The 22088-nt window shown below is 46.2% G+C and overlaps 3 protein-coding genes across 8 annotated transcripts in view; 2 read left to right on the forward strand and 1 right to left on the reverse strand.

Annotated features, from left to right (window-relative positions):
* GPBP1L1 (GC-rich promoter binding protein 1 like 1) overlaps window positions 1–8898 on the forward strand; it is a 55388-nt gene extending 46490 nt beyond the window's left edge. For all 5 annotated transcript variants that reach the window (XM_070045311.1, XM_070045310.1, XM_070045309.1 and 2 more), the window contains exons 8-12: window positions 4120–4260; window positions 4724–4882; window positions 6033–6157; window positions 7052–7154; window positions 8007–8898. In XM_070045311.1, coding sequence (XP_069901412.1) covers window positions 4120–4260; window positions 4724–4882; window positions 6033–6157; window positions 7052–7154; window positions 8007–8159 — 681 coding nt within the window. In that variant the 3' untranslated portion in view covers window positions 8160–8898. The remainder of the gene's footprint in view (window positions 1–4119; window positions 4261–4723; window positions 4883–6032; window positions 6158–7051; window positions 7155–8006) is intronic.
* A 2147-nt stretch (window positions 8899–11045) lies between these two features.
* On the forward strand, window positions 11046–15646 carry CCDC17 (coiled-coil domain containing 17). The gene is given in 14 exon segments (XM_060306079.2): window positions 11046–11274; window positions 11338–11442; window positions 11544–11766; window positions 11855–12017; window positions 12237–12320; window positions 12409–12527; window positions 12775–12891; window positions 13124–13272; window positions 13376–13473; window positions 13632–13835; window positions 14006–14216; window positions 14284–14394; window positions 14696–14763; window positions 14765–15646. Coding segments are annotated over 14 exon segments (1908 nt in total). The 5' UTR covers window positions 11046–11109; the 3' UTR covers window positions 14856–15646.
* A 433-nt stretch (window positions 15647–16079) lies between these two features.
* Window positions 16080–22088, reverse strand: part of NASP (nuclear autoantigenic sperm protein) — a 34020-nt gene continuing 28011 nt past the window's right edge. For both annotated transcript variants that reach the window (XM_030869984.2, XM_030869986.3), the window contains 9 exons: window positions 20739–20818; window positions 20254–20339; window positions 20071–20144; window positions 19147–19335; window positions 18863–19029; window positions 18438–18494; window positions 18272–18349; window positions 17464–17592; window positions 16080–16973 (listed from right to left, as the gene is read on the reverse strand). In XM_030869984.2, coding sequence (XP_030725844.1) covers window positions 16893–16973; window positions 17464–17592; window positions 18272–18349; window positions 18438–18494; window positions 18863–19029; window positions 19147–19335; window positions 20071–20144; window positions 20254–20339; window positions 20739–20818 — 941 coding nt within the window. In that variant the 3' untranslated portion in view covers window positions 16080–16892. The remainder of the gene's footprint in view (window positions 16974–17463; window positions 17593–18271; window positions 18350–18437; window positions 18495–18862; window positions 19030–19146; window positions 19336–20070; window positions 20145–20253; window positions 20340–20738; window positions 20819–22088) is intronic.

Consider the following 22088-nt stretch of genomic DNA (forward strand, 5'->3'; position numbering starts at 1 on the left):
AAAAAATAATTGTACTGCCCTGCCTGGAGAGGGTCCTCAGAGCCTTTACAGATGAGGTCATATTTGAACTGGTTTTTTTGTTTTTTTTTTTTGTTTTTTTTTTTTTTGCGGTACGCGGGCCTCTCCCGTTGCGGAGCACAGGCACCGGACGCGCAGGCTCAGCGGCCATGGCCCACGGGCCCAGCCGCTCCGCAGCACGTGGGATCCTCCCAGACCGGGGCACGAACCCGTGTCCCCTGCATCGGCAGGCGGACTCTCAACTACTGCGCCACCAGGGAAGCCCTGAACTGGGTTTTGAAGTGGCAAAGGAAAGAGAACTACCATTCGTTGCCATCTTACTATGTTCCAGGACATTCACTAGGCCTTTTACATATAACATTTACCTTAATCCTAGGATGTAGAAAATTATGTAATATATGAGGTTACATTGCTAATAAAATTATGGAGTTTGGGACTCTAAAACAAGGTTTGTCTAACTTCAACTAGGGCTCTTTCCACTGCCCCAGAATGCTTCCCATCTTGAAGCATAAAAAGGAGAGAGGAGGATGAGAATTCTGGTTTTAGAGTCAGACTTCATGCCACTCGAAGTACTTGGAATATAGTACTGACATATCCTAAACTAGTCAACAAATGGTAGTTTTAAAACAGTAGGAGACGGACTTCCCTGGTGGTCCAGTGGTTGGGAATCCGCCTTCCAATGCAGGGGATGTGGGTTTGATCCATGGTCGGGGAACTAAGATCCCACATGCCACAGGGCAACTAAGCCCACGCGCAGCAACTAGAGAGAAGCCTGCACGCCGCAACGAAGACCCAGAGCAGCCAGAAGAAAAAAAAAACAGTTGGAGTTTGTTAGGGAGGAAGTAGGTGGGGCATTCCAGGCAGAGGAGCTCTTTGTTACCAAAAAAGCGGGGGGAGGGCGGCTTCCTTGGTGCACAGTGGTTAAGAATCCGCCTGCCAATGCAGGGGACACGGGTTCAAGCCCTGGTCCAGGAAGATCCCACATGCCACAGAGCAACAAAGCCTGTGCGCCAGAACTACTGAGCCTGCACTCTAGAGCCTGCGAGCCACAACTACTGAGCCTGCATGTGCCACAGCTGCTGAAACTCGCATGCCTAGAGCCCATGCTCTGCAACAGGAGAAGCCACCGCAGTGAGAAGCCCACACACTGCACGGAAGAGTAGCCGCCGCTCACCGCAACTAGAGAAAGACCACACGCAGCAATGAAGACGCAGCACAGCCAAAAATAAATAAAATAAAATAAAATAAAAAAAGGAGGCAAAACGTGCCATGTCTGGGAAAAGACAAGTGGATGGCTGGTAGTTGGGAAGTGGTGGGGAGAAGTAAGACTAAAGCCAAATGATGGAGGTCTTTATAAAAGCTCAGGTGAGAGTTTAGGGGTCACATTAGCTCCATGATTTTAACAATTTGAATGATTAAACAATTACAAATAACTAGTTTTTCTAATGAAGTTCACCTAGGAACAGATTGCTGTAGAAGAGCACTGAGTATGCCTACATCCACTGAAAGGAATTCAGGAGGTGAGAAGAGAATGAAGCATCAGGGAATTGAGAAGGGAAAGAGGGACAGGTTCAGAAAAGATAGGTAACAAGTAATCTCTCCTTCTACAAAAAGATATTTTAAAGCTGACCATTGAATGTAATATGAAGACAAGATTTTTGCTTATTTATTGAAAGAGCTGTTTCATTAAAATGGGGATAGAGTTGAGTGTTGCAGGGAATTAAATAGTAAGAATGAACAAGTGAAAGGCAGCAGATACTGAATTATGCAGAAAAGTTTGGAAATAAAAGGATTGTAGTAAAAGGGAAAATATATCTTTGTTTTTTCCCCCTTCGCTTCAGTAAGGTGGCTTAGCATGTTTGTAGATAAAATGGAAGAACTTACTAGAGAGAAAGAGATTAAAGATACAAAGGAGAAATAATTGATAAATTCATAAAGGAATGAGAACAAATGGATGTAGAATGGTAGAAAGGGAGGGGGACCTATCAAAGGAACTTGAGATGCAAAGGAGAGAATTGGGGAGAGTTTGGATCCAGTGACGAAATTTTTTTTTTAATAACTTTATTTTATTTTTTAATTTATTTTTGGCTGCATTGGGTCTTCATTGCTGCACGTAGGCTTTCTCTAGTTGGAACAGGCAGGGGCTACTCTTCTTTGTGGTGCGCGGGCTTCTCATTTCAGTGGCTTCTCTTGTCGCAGAGCACAGGCTCTAGGCGCGCTGGCTTCAGTAGTTGTGGCTCACAGGCTCTAGAGCACAGGCTCAGTAGTTGTGGCACACGGGCTTAGTTGCTCCATGGCATGTGGGATCTTCCCAGGCCAGGGATCGAACCCACGTACCCCGCATTGGCAGGCGGATTCTTAACCACTGCGCCACCAGGGAATCCCCGGATCTTCTGACGTCAGTCCAGTAGGAGAAGACAAGATCATTTGAGGTGGAGAGTTGAGGTTGATTTGGAGTTAGGAGAAAAGGAGAGGATATTTTAAAAAGAAAACAGCAGCTGATACGTGATTCACTTTAGTGGATTCCTTTTTTTTCCTTCCTTTATTGATTGACTGAAGTGTGGTTGATGTACAATATATAAGTTACAGGTGTACAATATAGTGATTCATAATTTTCAAATGTTATACTCCATTATTCCTCATGTTGTACAATATATCCTTGTAGCTTATTTTATACATAATAGTTTGTGCCTCACCTCAGTGGATTTCTACATATATAATTCCTCTAATAAAGGGGGTACAGGGCATAATGGTTTTCTTTAGTGAGCAACCAAACACTATATAATATAGTGTTTGAATTACTGAAAATTAAGTTGGAATAAAGTTGGAAAGAGATGTCAGTATCCTGTTGCACGTAACACTGTCTGGTAAAACTATCATACTACTGTGGCAGACACTCACCTGTTTCTGTGCCCTGAGGTGGCAATATTAAAAGACAAGGCATCTGGTGACCCTGTGCAACTCTGGGAAACTATTGTCTTTGATATTTAGCCTGAATAAGCAGCCATCTTTAGATTTTCATCAGTGCAAGAAAAAAATTAATTTCCATTCCAGTTAGGTCGTTGTCTCTTTTATCTGCTGGCATGCTCTTTTTGGAGGCATTGTGGAAAACAATATTGTATCCTAGTTGAGTAACCTCAGACAAATTACATAACTTTCTTAATGTCAGTGTAATTCTCTGTAAAAATTTGACATAATTATACCTGATTGGGTTAAGAATTAAATAAAATAGATCAAGCATCTGGTACATAGTAGATAACTCTGTGAAGTTTATTCCTTTCTTTAGCCTATATTTTCTTCTTTAATAACAAGAAAGAAATCCTTTTCACTCAGACCCTTCCTTTGTCCTAGAGATCTCTTGGTTCTAATTGTTTCATTTTGGAAAAACAGACTTTTTTACTTTCTTTAGCCTCACTCCATTGATGTGCCTCAGACAAGAGTGATTGACTCAGGAAAAATGGAGTATTCCATCTACACTATGCTGCCATCATAGTTGGGGTCAGGGCCAGAGTGACAGAATGGGTCCAGACCCCACAAGACCGAGCAAAAGAAGGACCTCTGGACTAAATCAGGATTGTCCAGCCATTTATATTGCCCTCCCTGGCCTGTAACTAGCCTCCTGCCATCAGTGTTCCTAGAAAACATCATTTTTCTGATGTGCTCTTTGGAGGCAGGGGTGGGGGGTTGTCAGGATTACATCAGAGGTTAACAAACAGCACACTATAAAAGAAAACATTTGGGGGGGGTCAAATAAGTTTAGAAAATGCTGTGTAGTATATCTGCCTCTCAATTCACATATATAGTTAAGTGCTTTGAGAAACAGCACAGTAAAAGAAACCTGTTGTCGAACTATATTCAGCCTAGCATCTCCCAGGCTTATTGGACTAGGGCTCTGTTTTTGAGAAATACCTGTTAATATCCCATGGCTTTTCTGGTTCCTGTCTGCCTTTTTCCTTCAAGGTTATATACCTCCCAATCGTGTTGAGACAGGTGAACTCTTGGAATTCATGTTTGCACATAACATTTCACTCCTTATGATCTTACAGGCTGAGCTTCTGTCTGCATGCTGTTCTGACTGATTTGTTCTCTCTTCCCATGTAGCCCAGTGCGTGGAAAGCTAACAGAATGGAACACAAATCAGGATCCCTTTCCTCTAGCCGGGAGTCTGCTTTTACCAGTCCAATCTCTGTTACCAAACCAGTAGTACTGGCTGGTGGTATAGTTTTAAGCTCTCCTAAAGAGGTGAGTGAGAATAAAGCTAAGCAGCCTTTTCTAAAGTTGCCCTTTCCCGTTTACTTAAACTGAGGTAAGTGTTGTGACGTGTACAGCTCTAACTCCATTTCCTTTGTAGTTATGCTTAGCTCAAAGTCATTTTTTTTTACTGGTGATTCCCATCAGCATCCAAAGATGGGCAGTAGCTGGGTGGGGTCATTGCCCTTTGGTAAACCATGGTTGGCCTGTGTTTGACGCGTTATGCTGGCATCTGGAGAAAGATCGGAGAGGTGCTATTTAAACCATCTGGTTTTAACTGTAAGAACTCAGCAGAGCTGAAGTCTGTTTAAATGAAAAGGATAGTTTATTTTTGGTAAAAGAGTGATAAATAGGCTACCAGATTCTGGAAAGCAGTACCTTGTAGAAGTGACCTAGAGAATCCCAGTACTTACTCTTTGCTGTCAAGAGCAACCTATTTGTGGTATTTGCCCAGAGCCCCGCCAGCACCACTCCTCCAATTGAGATCAGCTCCTCTCGTCTGACCAAGTTGACCCGCCGAACTACTGACAGGAAGAGCGAGTTCCTGAAGACTCTGAAGGATGACCGGAATGGAGACTTCTCAGAGAGCAGAGACTGTGAGAAGCTGGAGGATGTAAGAGCAAAGGGTTTTTCGGGGGCAACATAAGTGTTTTTCTATGTTATACATGTGCTTTTTGTTCTTAAGCAAGAAAGATGTGGTACATTTTTAAAATGACAGAGATTTGTCTGGAGGAGTAACAGTCTGTGATAAAGCGAGTTCAGTTCTTTGTTCAGCATATTTCAAATTAGGGCTCATTTCAGTGATAGCTGCCTTGGGACTTAGTGCTCTTAAACAGGGCAGCACTGCTTAAGCCTTGAATTGAAGTTGGTAAATTATAGAAGCATATATATATATATATATATATATATATTTTTTTTTTTTTTTTTTTGGCTGCTCCAGGTCTTAGTTATGGCATGCAAACTCTTAGTTGCAGCATGCAGACTTCTTAGCTGTGGCATGCATGCAGGATCTAGTTCCCTGACCAGGGATTGAACCCGGGCTCCCTGCATTGGGAGCACAGAGTCTTACCCACTGGACCACCAGGGAAGTCCCTTTAAGGATTATATTTAATTCTAATATAAGAAAATCTGACGAACAGAACCGTAAAACAAGAGGGTTTCTTTTTGGTATCCTGCAACAGGAAGGTTAGAGTTCCCTGTCCAAGAGGGTAATGGCAGCTCATTCGTATTATCAGGAAACTTGTAAGTTTTGGTCGCCTTGGAACTAGGGTAGTTGTGCTCCCATCCACATTCTAGTTAGGGAAAGGACAGAGCCAAAAACCTGAAAACGGATGTCTGTCCCTTTTTTAAATGCTTTCTTAAAAGCTACCCCTGCAATTTCCACTTACATTTTATTGGCCAACTGTCAAATAGCCACTCCTAGCTGCAAGGGAGCCTAGGAAAGTGAACTTTTTAAAAGCTGAGCACATTGGTTCCTTAGTCCAAATCAGTAAGGAAGAATAGAAAATTGATATTGCATAGGCATCTAGTAGCTTCTGCCACAGTTGCCATAACCTGAAGTTAAGATGGTAGCCAGTTAGTATCCTTTGGAAATCTTATTAGCAAGATGAGCAAGTTCTCGTTTTTAAGTGGGAAAAACCTATTGGCTGAGATCCTCTTCTAGAAAGCATTTTCCTGGGTTCTTACTTCTTAATCTCTTAGATTGCTTATCTTGCCCCAAAGGGGTATTAAACCAAATAATGTCCTTCCTTTCCTTATTTCAGTCAGAGGACAACAGCACACCTGAACCAAAAGAAAATGGAGAGGAAGGCTGTCATCAGAATGGTCTTGATCTCCCCGTAGAAGACGAAGGGGAGGTCCTCTCTCACTCTTTGGAAGCAGAGCACAGGTAAGTGAGGGTCAGATCACAAGGCATGCTGTGTATGGCCTACAAGGAGTTTCAACATACTTAAGACATTTCAGAGTCCCGTACAGAGAGAAGTGCCCCCAGCACCACACCTTGTTCTCTCTGTGTGCCGCAGGTTGGCCTGTTGCCCACTGGGTATTCCTTTACAGACTCAGCTAGCGTTTTCACACCCTCCTCTCCAAGGCATTCTTGTAGTTTAGTTTCAGACTCAGTTTACGGCTCCAGTTGGAAGGGGTGGGGTGGGATGAGACCTGTTTCCTGGTGCTGTTGTGGTGGCCCCTTGGCCCCTCCTGGCCCAAGTGAGAAGTTACCACAAGACCCCTTTAAGGGGCCTTGGGATTCATGAGGCCCGAAGGTAATGGAGCTTGTTCTTTAAATGAGGGCCTTGAACACAGAGCCAGCCAAGCTGTGTGGGCAACTGGATGGCAGATGGGGCCTGCCAAGTACCTTCCTGAAAAGGGGCTCCTGTCCAGAGGAACTTTAAAAGGGGTCAACAAGATCACAAGGTTATGGAGTCCACAGTGCCATGAAATTAAAAGAGAACTTAGGTACATGTGGCTATGTACTAATTTGCTCACAGGAGACAAAGTGAGATTTCTTCTGTTTCGTCTGTGGGATAGTTTGACTCTATACTGCTACTTCTACCGTCCCTTCTCTATAGCTCTTATGCTCTCCAAAGAGCAACTATGGAGATCCTCCATCTAATTCCAAGCACCTAAGTAGTCATAATTAAAGCTTATCCCACTGGGAAGAAAAGAAAAACCCAAGTTTCTTCTCTAACATCTAGGTGGGTACCATTGCCCCTGGGCTGGAAAGTTGTGGATTTCTCACTTATGCTTAAAGGTATATTTTTTTTGCCTGACCTGCCTCTACCAGGTTATTGAAAGCAATGGGATGGCAGGAGTATCCTGAAAATGATGAGAATTGCCTTCCCCTCACAGAGGATGAGCTCAAAGAGTTCCACATGAAGACAGAGGAGGTATGTCATAAACTTTTGCTGGAGACCAGTTAATGACTAGGAGAGAAAGGAGATAGGACAATCATTGCCCTTAGGAAGCCCCAGTTTAGGGTGTGAGAAAGACCTTGAAAAAGAAAAGTTACTTAATAAGTTGCCATTGTAGAAATATGGAGGAGCATCTCATTCTGCCCAGGCCAGTGGTGGACACAAAAACCAGGTCAGTAGTTAGCAGATTTCAGAAAGCAGTATGTTATTTCATCCTGGAAGCTCTAACTCCTTATCAGAACCACAAGGCTGTATTCCCGAGGTTATGGGCTGAGCCCTTGGTGTCTGGCTAAGCAGGCTAACCCTCTGCTTCCAGCTCTGTGGTTTACCTCTGGTAGTCCAGCCAGAGCCAAGAAGCCAAATAGCCTATCTGAATTTCTTCAACAAATGCCTGCATTCTTTCTCTGAGTAAAACACTGCCAGGTCTCTACAAACTTCATGAAACTTACGTTCAGGTGGTATATATTTAAAGCATAAATAACAATGGTGTTAAAATCCTATAAAGAAAAGTATAGGTTGACATAAAGACTTTGCTACTCAGAACTCTGTTCCCCTGTCATTGTCATCACCTGAGAACTTGTCGAAATAGGAAATCTCAAACTGTACCCCAGACATACTGAATCAGTCTGCATTTTAAAGAGATCCTTAGGTGATTAATTGGCACATTACAGTTTGAAAAGCACTGCTATAAGAAATCTTCAGTCTCTTAGAACGGTCCCCCTCTACATTCTGCCTAGAATTGAATTGAGACCTGGGCTTTCCCAGGTCCCATGGGCCAGTGTAGTTACTGACGGTTGTCTTTTTCTTTCTTTCCCTTGCCAACCACAGCTGAGAAGAAATGGCTTTGGGAAGAATGGCTTCTTGCAGAGCCGAAGTTCTAGCCTATTCTCCCCTTGGAGAAACACTTGTAAAGCAGAGTTTGAGGACTCAGACACGGAAACAAGTAGCAGTGAAACATCTGATGACGATGCCTGGAAGTAGGCTTATAAATGCTTACTGTTAAATCTGACCCAGTAAACTCAGCTTGTGCATTTAGGGGTTATACAGAAGAAATCATTCTTTTCCTTTTCCTTTTCTTATGTTGTTGTTGAATACTTCATGCACAAGGGAAATAATCATATCCCAAAGAGAGAGCGAGCGATTGGCTTGTTTAGCTTTTGTTGTTCTTCCCTGTTATCTGCTTAATAGAACTTCATGTGGTGGGAAAGATTTTTAAAACACACACACATACACACAGTATATATGGGGCGATGCACAGGTGGGAGCTGGCAGGGCAGAGAGGAGGAGACACTGGTCTGCAGCAGCAGCTTCTACTACCAGCCCTTGGGGCACTCACCCCTGTGCTCAAGCAATCATTGTCAATGACAAAGTGACTATTGAAGTTATAATTGTATTAAATTAATGCTAATAATTTGGATATTTTATTTTATTTCTGGCTGCTCGGGTAACATTAGCCCTTAACCCAGCATATATGGTTTTTTCACTTTTTTTTTTCTTTCTGGGTACAGCTGTAAAATATTTGGATATAGGAAATGTGTTATTCTTGCAGCCTTGATATTCAGGGTGGATTGTAAAATATACATTTTTGTGAGATTTCAAAGATTAAGATTATTTTGATAACATTATTTACAGATTTAAAAGATGTGGTTATCACAAGTCTGTTGAGGGGGAAAACTACTGCATAAAATAACTAACTTGGAATAAATATTTTGCATCAGTTTGGATTGTCTTGTGTAAGAAGTATATTTTCTTTAAAATTAGATGAGTGGATTCTTTTTTAGGGGAAATACTACTTTTAGAGGTCTGAGGGAAATCTGAATTCAGACACACCTGTTTCTCCTTTTAGCAGATATGTTTTTGATGCAGAAAAACCTGTGCAATAAACTACCAGTAATAAAATCAGAAACCCAAGTTTCCTTTCTGAAACTGTTTTTCACTGCCCATGTATTTACCAGTGTGCCTATTTTTTAAGGAAGTCTGTGCCTCAATTTTTCTGCTAAATAAGAACATAGGGTGTCCCGGGCATTGTGCAAGGCCCTGGGAATGCAAGGAGCACCCAGCTCAGTAGGGTTACATAAAAAATGGAACCTTAGGCCAAGATCTGATGGACAATTAGAAGTTAAACTAAACAACAGATACCGAAACTGGCACTCTTCAGCCAGCCCTACAGCACATGGTCCCTAGTGGATATACAGGCCCGAGATCATGCTCTAATGGGAGACAAGCAAAGGAATAACAGGCCTGACCACTTGTTAGAAGGGTAAAACTAACTTGTAGTGTAGGCTCCAGAAGGGGTAGAGACTAGAGGTAGAGTAACCAGCATAATTGTTAGATTCTAAAGGCTAGGAAGGCAGAGACCTTATGTGCCATAACGTACGGTAGTCTCTCCTGCTAGTAGGGGCTTCTCCTGCTAGTAGTATAAGCAGTGCACATATGAACTGTGGAAATGGTGATTGAGATAGAACAGAAAGAACTATATCATATTTCATTGAGTATATCTATTTTAAGACATTTTATGTACTAATAAGAAAACTTGCCAGTTATGACACTCCATTAATTGTGAATCCTGATTTCAGTGTTAAAATATGAAAAAGTGTGCATCGTAGGATCAATGAAATACTATAAAATGAGCTATAAATTGGAAATGAGAAGTAGGTTGACATAGAGATATCCTGTATGTTTGGTCTTCGGCTTTGCCACTTAGTAGCTTTCTCAGAACAAATTTCTAAAAATGTACCTCTTTTCCACTTGGAATTGAGCTGGACAATTGAGATTACATACTTTGAAACACTTTGTAACCTGCTGCTAGTCATAGCTTGGCCTTACATACCTGGGAGCGGGGGCACCACTACCTGCCTTGTTTAGAAACATGGGGCTAGGTCAGAGCTCCCGCCTCTGTTGGATTCATATATTTGGGTGGGGGTGGCAGGGAAATCTGGTCAGCAGGAACGGGGCCTGTGTGGCCCCTGGCTAGTCCTGAGTGAAGAGTTTACCTTTCTGTATTTGATTCCCTCTTCTGATTCATTGTGTTCTCCCAGAACTTTCAATTCTTCAGCTGTGTTGATTATCTTGTGGGGGCGGCAGGGCGGCGCCTAGGGGCAGGAACTAGGAGTTAGGGGGCCTTGGTATGACTTGGTTATGCAAAAGATGTTACTTCCAGAGAGGCACCGTGCAAGGAAAAGCTTTTTTTTGCAGTACGCAGGCCTCTCACTGTCGTGGCCTCTCCCGTTGCGGAGCACAGGCTCCGGACGCGCAGGCTCAGCGGCCATGGCTTACGGGCCCAGCTGCTCCACGGCATGTGGGATCTTCCCGGACCAGGGCACAAACCCATGTCCCCTGCATCAGCAGGCGGACTCCAACCACTGCGCCACCAGGGAAGCCCAAGGAAAAGCTTTTAGTCTACGGGAAAGACATGGTTTCCAGGCAGAATGCCTCCTCTTACTCAGGTATTCCTTGGAATGGAGAATGACACTAACTTGGGTTACATCCACTTGGGCAAAACTAGAACGAACAAGGTGACACTTCCCTGCCAGAGGCTATTAAATAACCAAGACGGAGTATGTGATATGGGCTCAGCTAGTTTAGGAGGCAGCTCTTTGCTCCCTTTTATTAATATAGGCAAGAAAACCAAGGTGTGGTGTTAGAGACTTGCCCATACTCATGCAATGAGGTGGAACAGATTTTATGACATCTTTTTCAAGCCAGGGCCTCCTCCCTAAGGTGACCAAGCCTGCCCGCTCACTCTCCAGACCTGCCCAGACCTGAGGTTGTTGCCCAGGGAGCTTTAGCTCCTCTCCAAACATAAACTTGAACCGGTAAACCTGGCCTTTCCTCTCTGCCTTTGGCTATTTCATCCTCCTTTCCCTTTCCCCTGCCCCTCTGTTCTGTCTTCTGCAGGTCTTGGCTGCTATCAGGAAAGGAGTCCCATCCCATGGACTCCCACTCCGGGGAGCTAGGGCTCCTGTCCTGTGGGTCCTGTGACATGGTTTTCCGTTCCTGGGCCCTGCTGGCCACCCACACTCAGCGCTTCTGCATTGGCCGTCAGCCCCGGGAGCTGACAGTTGGAGAACAGCCCCCAATAGCCACTGAACCACGGGTACCCAGGGTAAGGGCCTCCTCCATGGCCATGAGATGGTACTGAAGTGACTGTAACTCTCAGAGGATTCCTCACCCCACACCCTGTACCCAGGTTGTGCCAGAAGAACACCAGGGCCTCCCAGACCAGGAGGCCAGCAAATCGGCTCTGAAGAGGCTAACAGATGAGGTATACCTGGATTTCCCCACTGAGCCTCCCCACCAAACCTATAGATCACGCGTGGGTGAGATTACCCCAACATGGAGATTGCGGGTTACTGTTACCTCCAGGTGCAGCGGCTGCGGCTGTATCTGCAGGAAATGCGACCCAGCATAACAGAGGTCCCCAGAGGGTCACAGGGGCCCTGGAGGCGGTCAGAGGCACCGACTCAGGGTCCCAACTACGAGACTGCTGGGAGCCCCGGCGAGCGGCTGCGGGCGCTGCACCGGACTCACGCAAGGCTCTTGGCAGAGACCAAGGCACAGAGCTGTGCCCTGGAGCGACGCGGCGAGGGTAAGGGAAAAGAGGGGGACTAGGGCCCACCCTCCCCCTTGGCTTGAGGTCGCCCGACCCGTTCTGATTTGATCTCTTACCCCCTCAGAACTGAGCCGGCACCTCCAAGGTTTGGCTTGGACCCGGGACGGGAAATCACGCATATTCAGCCTGGAGCGGGAGCTTCGAGAACTCCGGGCAGAGGCCGGGCGAACGCGGGGTGCTCTAGAGGAGTTAGGGGCGCACGTTCAGCAGCTACAGGCCAACCCCGGGTGAGGCCGACGAGCCGGATCCCGGGAGCTCCGAGTCACCGGCTGGCGGGGGGGCGGGGCCGGAGCGGGGGGCGGGGCCTGGCCCGGCTGGACGTGCGAGGTATGCACCCGGACTCGGCTGGAAGGCCGCGCGAGTGAGGTCGGGAAGGGGCGGCGCTGCCGGAGGCCCGGGGTCTGGGTCCTTGATTCCGCCCCCGCGCCGGCCGTCCTCCACCCCAGGACCCGGCTGAACGCCTTACGAGAGGCAGAACTCTGTGGTCCGGTGCTACAGGCAAACCCAGGGACTCTGGCTGCGGAGATCGGGTAAGATCCGGGCCCCGAGGCGGGCACGGGGCAAAGCGCTGATCGGTCCTGGAAAAACGCTTCTGCCTTCTTGTCCCCTACTCCCTAGGGCCCTGCGTGAGGCCTACATTCGAGGCGGGGGCCGGGACACCGGCATTCTGGGCTGGATATGGCAGTTACAAGTGGAGGCGTCAGCTCTGGAGCTTCCGCGGTCGCGGACCCGCAGGGGTGAACATGAGGGGGCCAGCCAGGAGGGCCTTAGCCCTGGGGAGAGAAAAGGGCGATGAGGGAGGACATCTTTGGCTTGGGAACCACTTGAGCAAAAATCCAAGGTAGAACACCTGTCTTTGCGGGGGTGCCTGCAATGTTAGCTGACAAGTCCAGCCTTGTCCAGAGAATCCTAAGGCTGGAGAGCTGCTCAGAGCAGCTGGTCACCAGCTGTCAGAGATGACAGGTCAGACTTGTTCAATCGCAGGAAGACAGGCAGGTGCCGCATTCAAGGAGCTTCTAGCAGTGGAGGCTGAAAATCGGCGCCTGGAGGCAGAAATCCTGGCTTTGCAGATGCAGAGGGGTGCAGGCCGGGTGCCCTGGGGTCAGTGAGCACCCAATTCCCCCCCGCCTAGCCCTCCCCAGCAGGCCAGGCTCAGAGGAAGAGGTTAGAGGCACCATGCACGGGGAATAAGACCTGTGTCTGAGCCCAATCAGTCTGTGTCCATGCCAATCTCCAGGTGTCCGTAGGGGTTTGGCTCTTGGGGGAGGAGTACCTCAGCCCAGTTACTTGCTGCGTCCTGCTCAAGGGCGCCCTACTCTTCCCCTGCACCTAGGGCACAGGGAGCCGAGACTTGTGGCCAATCCCAGCCCACGCCTGAGAAGAAGGGAAGATCCCCCAAGCCTCCCACCTCCAGTGGCTCCCCCGCTGCCGCTGCTTCCACACTCCACAGGCGTCCTATTCTTGGGTGGCGCCGAAAAGGCTGTGAGGACCCAGGGGTTGGGACAGGGGCAGTTCTGCTCTGTGCAGTTGGGGGAGCATAGAACACCTAGGAGGCTTTCTGGAGGAATTGACTCTTCCCCTGCAGTCGCAGCTTCCTGGAACCATGACCAGGAACATGGGCCTGGATCCACACTTCCTCCTGCCCACAACTGACGTTCTGGGCCCTGCACCCTACGACCCTGGGTGAGGCCTGCTCCCTCCTTTGACATCCTTTGTGACTTGGTCACCACTGCTGGTTAAGGAGACCCACTAGGGCCAGCTAGGGTGGGGGGACTGGCTGGGGGTTGGGAGGGTGAGAGGAGGACTTGGGTGTGTGTGCGCTTGAGGCCTGTGTTTCCTAGGGCTGGCCTTGTCATTTTCTATGACTTCCTGCGGGGCCTTGAGGCTTCTTGGATTTGGGTGCAACTATTGACTGGCTTGGCCCGAGATGGACAGGATACAGGAGGGACCACAGCGTTGCCCCCAGCCCTTTGCTTGCCCGCACCTCCAGCTCCTGGGCCCATGGGCAACTGTGCCATCCTTGCCAGCAGGCAGCCTATACCCAGGTCAGTAGGTGGAGATTTATGATGTTGGTGCTTTTTGCCGCAATTGAGGCTTGTCCCTCATTCTGCTACATTTTCTCATCTGTATACAGGGCCACTGGCCCTGAGGGCCAAGTCCTAGGAAGGGAGCAGAGCCACTTCTGGCTCCTGACACCTGTTTTTGGTTGCTCTAGACTACCACCTTCACCATCAGTATCCTTGGTCTGTGAGCTGCAAGCCTGGCAGGGGCTGGCATGGGCTAAAGCACCACTGCCAAAAGCCTGGGCCTCGCTGGTGCTATTTGACCGGGATCAGAGGGTACTAAGTGGTCGCTGGCGTCTCCCACTTCGGACCCTTCCTCTGGACCCCAGCCTTAGCTTTGGGCAGCTGAATGGGATTCCCCAGGTGAGTGTGGAGGATGGGGACTGGGTCCTCCACGGTACAGATGCAGTACCATTTCACCTTTTCCCAGGTAGGTCAGGCCGAGCTCTTTCTGCGGCTGGTGAATGCAAGAGATGCAGATGTACAGACACTGGCAGAGATCAATCCAGCAAGTGCCCACGAGTACCAGTACCCACCTCTGGTGAGGGCCCAACCATAACTGGGGCCCCCACAGGTGTGGCTGATGTGGTTAATAACCAGCATTTGTTGACCACTATGTATGTGCCAACCCACTACTAAATGTTTTCTGTGAATTAACTCATGTGACCCTCACATATCCTATTAGGTATGTACTACTGTGTAACCAAGTAAGAAAATCAGAGCACAAGGTTAACTTGGTTCACAGTAAGCAGTTGACTCTAAGGTGGTCTGACGCCAGAAACTGTGCTGTTAACCTCTACATAAACCTTTTGCTAAAGATCGACCTTCTCCTTGTTCCACAGGTGCCCAACTCATCTTCACTGGAGGCCAGCTCCCTGGCCCCAACAGCTGGCTTTGTTGACCCCCCTCCTCCTGAAGACCCCCACCAGCGGCAGAGTCAAGCACAGAGAGGAGGGTTTGCGCCCTCAGCACAGCTTTGACCCACCCCCACTGGCTTTCTGAGTCCAGAAGAATGGGCGTAAGAGTAGCTTCACAGGCACAGGACTGGGGCCTAGACTGAGGCCTGTTCTCCCATCTGCAGCTTTACTACTCCATGTTCTGACAGAGGGTCTGGAAGCAAATACAGATGTGAACACACAACATGAGCTCCCATCACAGCTCTACCACCTTCCACAAGTACTTGGCCTTTCTTATCCTTCTGTAAAAAAGATTGATGTGAGGATTAAACAGATATGTCAGGTATTTACAGTATTGCCTGGCATATAAGAAAATTCTCTGAAAGGTGACTTGGAGACAGTCTTTCATTCAGCTAAAGGAACTTGATGAACTCATTCCTGTTTTTTTTTTGCTAAAGCCAGTCTTACCGCCCACTTCTTCATCCAAATCCAAGCTTCTTCAGGACATCACCCAGGAAGCCTTCCAGGTTCTCAAGGTCACCATGAAACAGGGAGCTCCTGTAGCCATATATACTTACAGAAAGACAACCCAGTCATGTTCCTCCCAAGTTGGCGGCAGGGGGGATGGTCACAAGTGAAACCTGAATTGTTATATTGGGCGTGGCCCCAGACCCCAGTGTCAGCCAAAGGTCAAAGGCCTGGTAGTCAAGAACTCCCTCCGGGCTTCCCTGGTGGCGCAGTGGTAAAGAGTCCAGGTTCGTGCCCCAGTCCGGGAAGATCCCACATGCCGCGGAGCGGCTAGGCCCGTGAGCCATGGCCGCTGAGCCTGCGCGTCCGGAGCCTGTGCTCTGCAACGGGAGAGATCACAAAAGTGAGAGCCCTGCGTACTGCGCCAAAAAAAAAAAAAAAAAAAAGCTCCCAGCTCCCTCCGCCTCCAACATTAGATATTCAAACTGCAGGTTCTAACCTGCTGTCTCTACAGTGCAGCAAAGTAGCCCTATGAATGCTGGAAATACTAAACCCCTTAGGTAGTAGAGGGCAGGCACTGTTTGGAATTCAGATCCAAATACTGCCTGGTGAATACCAATTTCTTAAAGGTCAGGTCAGAGGCAGCCGAGTCATGGGTCTCACACTAGCCCTGTACCCTGGACATCAGCGAGGGCCCAATGGGATGGCTTTAGTAACAGTGCCCTAACCACCAGCACCCTTACACTGGGCAGCCAGACCTGCTGACCCATTATCCACCTTTCAACCCCACATCCCACTGAAATGCTCCAGGCAGCCCATGATCCCACTCTTAAGATCTTTAAACACAAGTCCAGAGACCAAGAGCTTTTTAGCATCTTTATTTAAGAAGTCAAAACTGTGGACAGGTAACAATTCCAACTGTTGATATTTTCTGTTATAACAAATATAACTCAACCAGCCAGTTCTCCCCCCAGATTCCTTCTTCCAACCACATCCAGAGTGTCCATCAGTCAGTCCCTTAGTCACTTTCAAACCAGAAAGCTCAATTTTCTACAATTAGCACACCAGTTTCCTCAAGGATCACTCCCCCGTCCCCAGCCCCAAGTTTTCTTCAGTTCTTTTTTCCAGGACAGGATTATGGCCCCAGTTGGAGACGAGGTGGATAAGACAGGTGCCACCTAAGGCCTGGCTTAGAAGCTGTTATCAGTTCACAGTCAAAGTCCATCAAACAGTATCAGCACCGAAGAGCAAGATCTTCACCAAGTCTTGTTTTTTATAGCTCCTGTCCAGGGAGAGCACCATTCCAAGTTCACAAGACAGCTGGGTTCAGAGTATTTAAGATGGAAAAAATATAGCACCATTGGAAGATAAGGGCCTACAGCCACACTTGATTTCATCACCTCCACATCAGACAGGAATCTGGATTAGAACTTCCAACACAGAGATCAGTAGAGGAGGGAAAAAAACCCCACAAAAACCTTTGGCCACCATATAAAACCCGGAGTGCTCCAAGGCACACATTTAGCCAATATTTAAGGAAAAAAAAAAAATCATCAAAGCCTCAACCTTTGCTTACAATCTTTATTGAAGTTATACAAAAAGAATCCCCCAAAAGTGAAAAAATACATTATATACAAAAACACTTTCCATTGGGAGGAAGGCTCTGCTCCCTCTCTTAACATGCAGTGCTTTCAACTGTAGCTCCAGCCTCCACTGTTCCCTCCACTGCTGCCCGGCATTCAGCCTGATTCTCAGCCTGGAAGATAAACAGGGAGCCTGGGCATAAGTGACCCTACTTTAAGCCATTCTTTCTTACACAACTGAGCAGGCCTCAGTCAGAGGAAATAAACACAGGTCCCTTATCTGCTTTGCTCTCTACACTAAAAGAGCAATGACCACAACTTATAAGGCCATTTCCTAAATTCTCTGTAATAGGGCTGACAGAGCCAGTGTTCATATTAGAAAGAGGAGCAAAAAAAGACTGAATGGTCTTGCCAATTAAGTGTCTTCTCATACATTCATTAGAGTGGGACCGGTGATATGTATATAGGTTCCATTTGTCAATGAGACGTCCTATATTTTGTAACCAAACTGTTTCCTGTATGACCTCATTGTTTTTGAGGGTTGCACTCAAGTAATCCAAACAGGCTCAAGTTGGGGAACATGCACTTAGAAGGACTGGTTTCCCCAGGCCCTGAGAACAAGGGGAAATGAGGCAAGTGTCCAAACCCTGCTTAACTGCCCACCTCCTCCTCCATGTTTTCCGAAACTTCAGTTCCACTGGAGACAGCATCCCCACTGCCTCCATTCACCTCCGGCTCTTGTTTGGCTTTCTTTGCATCATCTTTCCGGGGGCTCTCTTCCTCCGGTTTTCTCTAAAGATATAATTAATGGTGAAGGCTTCACAAGTGTGCTTAATGTTTTCAAAAGGACAACTGTAAAACAATTCCTTAACGCCCCCCTCTTCCCTATGGTGCAAAGATCCCAACACCAGGATTCACAGCTCTAAGGGTCTCCCTGGCCACAACCTGTCCTCTGCAGAAACAGATTGGTCTGCCCAAACATACCAATTCAGCCTCTCTAATGGAAGAGTGGGGTGGGGATGAGGAATAGATCTGAACAGTAACCAACCCACAAATTTGAATTCCTACATTTGAGTCAGGAAACAAAGCAAGAGTTCAGGCTCTTCCACAAGAGAAAAAAATTACTGCAACAGGCAGAAGGCAGACTCACACAAGTTTAAGTATCAAGAGATCTGCTGCTGAATGACTACTGTAAACCTGCCAGCTTCCTAAGATGGGCTGATCTGACCAGTCCTCCTCATCACTTTTCCTGAGAGCCCTTGGGCTAAAAACCAGGAAAGTTTTGCTAGAAGACATACTCAGTCAAGACCGATCTTCATTCAAATCCTCGCCTATTTTTGCAAAACGAATGTCTTATTGCACCTAGTATGAGGGGTGTTCATAGGAAAGATACTCCTCATGTATCATTTGGAGGAAAAAAAAATGCAGAGTGAGAAGAAGACAGAAAAGAAATGACCACATATAGATTTACCTTCTTTCTGACAAGGTGAGAAATATCGGTCACACAATTTGATGAGGAAGCACCATCTGTTGGCTTTCTACAGGCGATCTGGCAATAAGAAACCTTTGTTAGCAATGTACTCCTAGACAAACACTGAGGTCTAATATTAAGTGACAAAAACCACCTGAATACCCACCATGGAGACTGAAGAGCCTCCTCCACTAGGAGTGAAACCTGAAGTAGAGCTCTCCACCTGTGTGAGAGATGACAAACCCAGGTGGGTCCCAGGACAGAGCCGACCAGGTCACCCACCTACAAGCAACTGTTTAAGACCTCAAATACTAGTGGCCACCATATAGTAGCAACATCACTCACCTCCTCTACTCATACCCGTGGTCACACATAGTAAGTAGCTGAGATAGAATTCAAACCCACACATTAATATTTACTATGTGAGAGGAACAGTATATGAGTTCTCACATTCCCTCTGACCTCCAACTCCCTGGAAACCAAGTCATAAGTTAAGATTCTTAAGCAAATGTCACGCTAATACCATGATAAAGGGCCTTCAACAATATCGAATATACTATTATCAAAACTTTAAAAGGAAACCAAACGAACCAGAGTTGCTTTCAGAGCCAATTCAGCTACATTCCCACTACGCTGGGACTCCTTTGCATCTTCTATCTTCTCTCTAATTTCAGGTAGCAGCTCCTTCAGCTCCTCAATTTCTTTCTCATATTCAGTAGGTGACCCTTCGGCCTCCTTCATATGCTCATTAAGTACAGCTAGGAAGAACAGGCTGAAGTGATCAGTAACAGATAACACAAAAGATGCCTTTTTTTTTTTAACTGTCAATACTGGATCCATCAAAATCATTGTGGAAACAGCTGATGCTTACTCACCCATTCTCTTCTCAATGACTTCAATAGATTTGCTGAACTGTGCCACTGCTTCATCATACTGAGAGTTGTACCCATAGGCCAAGCCCAGCTGGTAGTGGGTCTCTGCAAGGAGCCGATCATGGGCTTCCAGGTACTGCTCCTGCAGGTTTAGGCAAGCCTGGAACTCCTCCACAGCTTGGATGTAATTCTCTAACGAAGAGAAAAACAGCAAGCAATACTTCTAAAATTTCAGACCATGCTGCAGGAATATGCTCCCATCTTATATTTCATTTTTCTTTGTAGCATCTCCAGGACCCTTGACTAAAAACCATCAAAATGACTTTAAAAAACCTACTGAGGTGCTTCCCTGGTGGTGCAGTGGTTAAGAATCCGCCTGCCAATGCAGGGGACACAGGTTTGAGCCCCAGTCCGGCAAGATCCCACATGCCACGGAGCAACTAAGCCCGTGCACCACAACTACTGAGCCCGCACTCTAGAGCTTGTGAGCCACAACTACTGAAGTCTGCGTGCCTACAGCCCATCTCCGCAACAAGAGAAGCCACCGCAATGAGCAGCCCGTGCACTGCAACGAAGAGTGGCCCCCGCTCACCCCAACTAGAGAAGACCACGCAGAGCAAGGAAGACCCAACGCAGCCATAAATTTAAAAAAAAAAAAAAAAACCCTACTGAGAAGGACTTCCTTGGCGGTCCAGTGGTTAGGACTCCGCACTCCCAATGCAGGGGGCAGGGGTTCAATCCCTGGCTGGGGAACTAAGATCCCACATGCTGCACAATACGGCCAAAAAGAAAAAAAGCCTACTATCCTTTTAAAGCTAATTGCCCACAATTTATGATCAATTGAGCTAGATTTTAAGGAATTAGAGGAAGATTAAGGCAGGGGCAAGGGATGTGTTAGAAAAGAGAGTAAAATGGAAAATGTATTACCAGATTCAACACTAACTTCTCCAAGTTTAAGATGTGCCTGTGCAGCATAAAGCTGAGCTTCTTTCGTGTCTTGCCTAAAAGGAGGAAAGATGGTCAGAAACCTTATTAATAAGCATCTGTCGAACCCTAACTGCTTTGTCTTCAACCACCAAGCTCCCAACCTAGAAGCACCAAGAGTTTTACCTTTTAAAAATGATCTTTGCTAAATCCAGCATATCCCAGGCAAGCTCTAGGTTCCCAATCTCCTCTTCTTCATTTTCTTGAAGAGACTGAAGTATATCCAAATCATTAGTATTAGGCAGAAGTACAAGACAGGCATCATTTGATTATAAATCTAAATGTATAATTTAGTATAGCTTGGGGGCGTGGGACGGGGAGAGACTGATATAGGATTCAAAGTTCATATTTTTCTCCCTAAACCTACAGAATGGACCCCTACAAAGTCTACCCCATATCACCTTATGTCAGTGATAGTTAGCAGTGATATGTTGGGTCATGTCCTAACTGACAGGACCCCCTGGGTTCAAATGGATCTGTCTATTCCCAACATGAATAAAGGGTCCCCAAGCCCTAACCAAGAAACAGCTACCTATAATAATCATGCCTACACTAGTAAACCAAAGTCCCACAATAAGAAAGTAGACAATGATACTGAACAAATAATTCACCTTGTTTTCAAGAAGTGAATCATTTGGTGTTTCTTCAGCCTTGTCATTTTCTTTATCCTCCTCTTCTGAGCCCTCGGTTTCTGCAAGTAAAAATTCTTCAGTATTGAGAATATTAAGGATCTGACAAGTCAAAAATTCCAATAAACATTTGTCAAATAACCTATATTCTGAGGTAGGACAGGCCAGATACTAAGCCAAATCAGTTAACATCTGAACTGGATGTAAATAATAAAGCCAGTGGTTAACAGTCTAATTCAAGTCTAATCCAGACTTAGACTGTATAATCTTATAGTGTCTATGGTTCAGAGCTTCAATGATCAACAGGCTGTGTTTCTCTTCTAAAAGTCAACCTGGACCGTTCAGATCAAAACAGATTAGCTGACTTTTATTCATGGGCTTTAGAAGCTCCCATCTACTCAACCAGAATCAGTTGGAGGCCTCAGCCAGTATTCCTGGGGTCTTTAAGCCAACTGTCAGTTAATACTAATAAGGCTAAGAAAATACCAAAAGTTAAATTACTCCAGTCCATTCAAAGCAAGAATACTCAAGAGACTAGCTTTCCCACAACAGAACTGTGAACGTAAAAGCATAGCCCTTACCAACTCTCACCAATGAGCATGCCACACACTCCAGCCAGCTCTAGCACGTACAGAATTTGAGTGAGCAGTACCATGTTAAAATTTCCAGCCATATCAACACCGTATTTCACCATATTAACAACACTCACAAGTTAACTGCCTGTAAGGACAGGCTGCTGATAAATAGCTCTACACATCACTTAAAGTTCAAAATGTCAAGTGATTAATAAATGAACCTTTGGGGGTCCACAATTCATGAAATGGGTATAATGTGCCTATCTCTGCCATCTTTCATTAAGCATTTAACACCAGCAGAAAAGCTCAAATATTGTCTCCTAACTAAAAACTAGGCCTTAGAGCCATGAAGTCAGGTTAAAGGACTTTTATCTAACAATACTGCTTCGGGATGGGAATAGGCACAGAAAAGTCCTATAAATTAGGACAAACTAAAGCCCTCTAAGAACCAGTTAAAGTTACAAGCTAATTATAGTTAACCTCTACAGCAAACAAACCGCATTTTATCAAGTGCCTCCCTTTTCTCCTGTTGACTATGTAATTTGGTGCTTCTGAAATATAAGTACCCACACCACCATACACCATTATATTTCCATGCCCAAATTTCGAAGTGGTTTGTGTACTTAGTTCCCTGATGTTAGACTAGATGGGTGGTTTTATTGACTCTGACAATGAAGCCCATCCTCCACCAGAATATATGACAGGTGAAGCAGATCTTTGTATTTCTCACAATACTAAAAAAACCAAACACCTTACC

Source organism: Globicephala melas, chromosome 1 (assembly GCF_963455315.2).
Source record: "Globicephala melas chromosome 1, mGloMel1.2, whole genome shotgun sequence".
Taxonomy (NCBI): Eukaryota; Metazoa; Chordata; class Mammalia; order Artiodactyla; family Delphinidae; genus Globicephala; species Globicephala melas.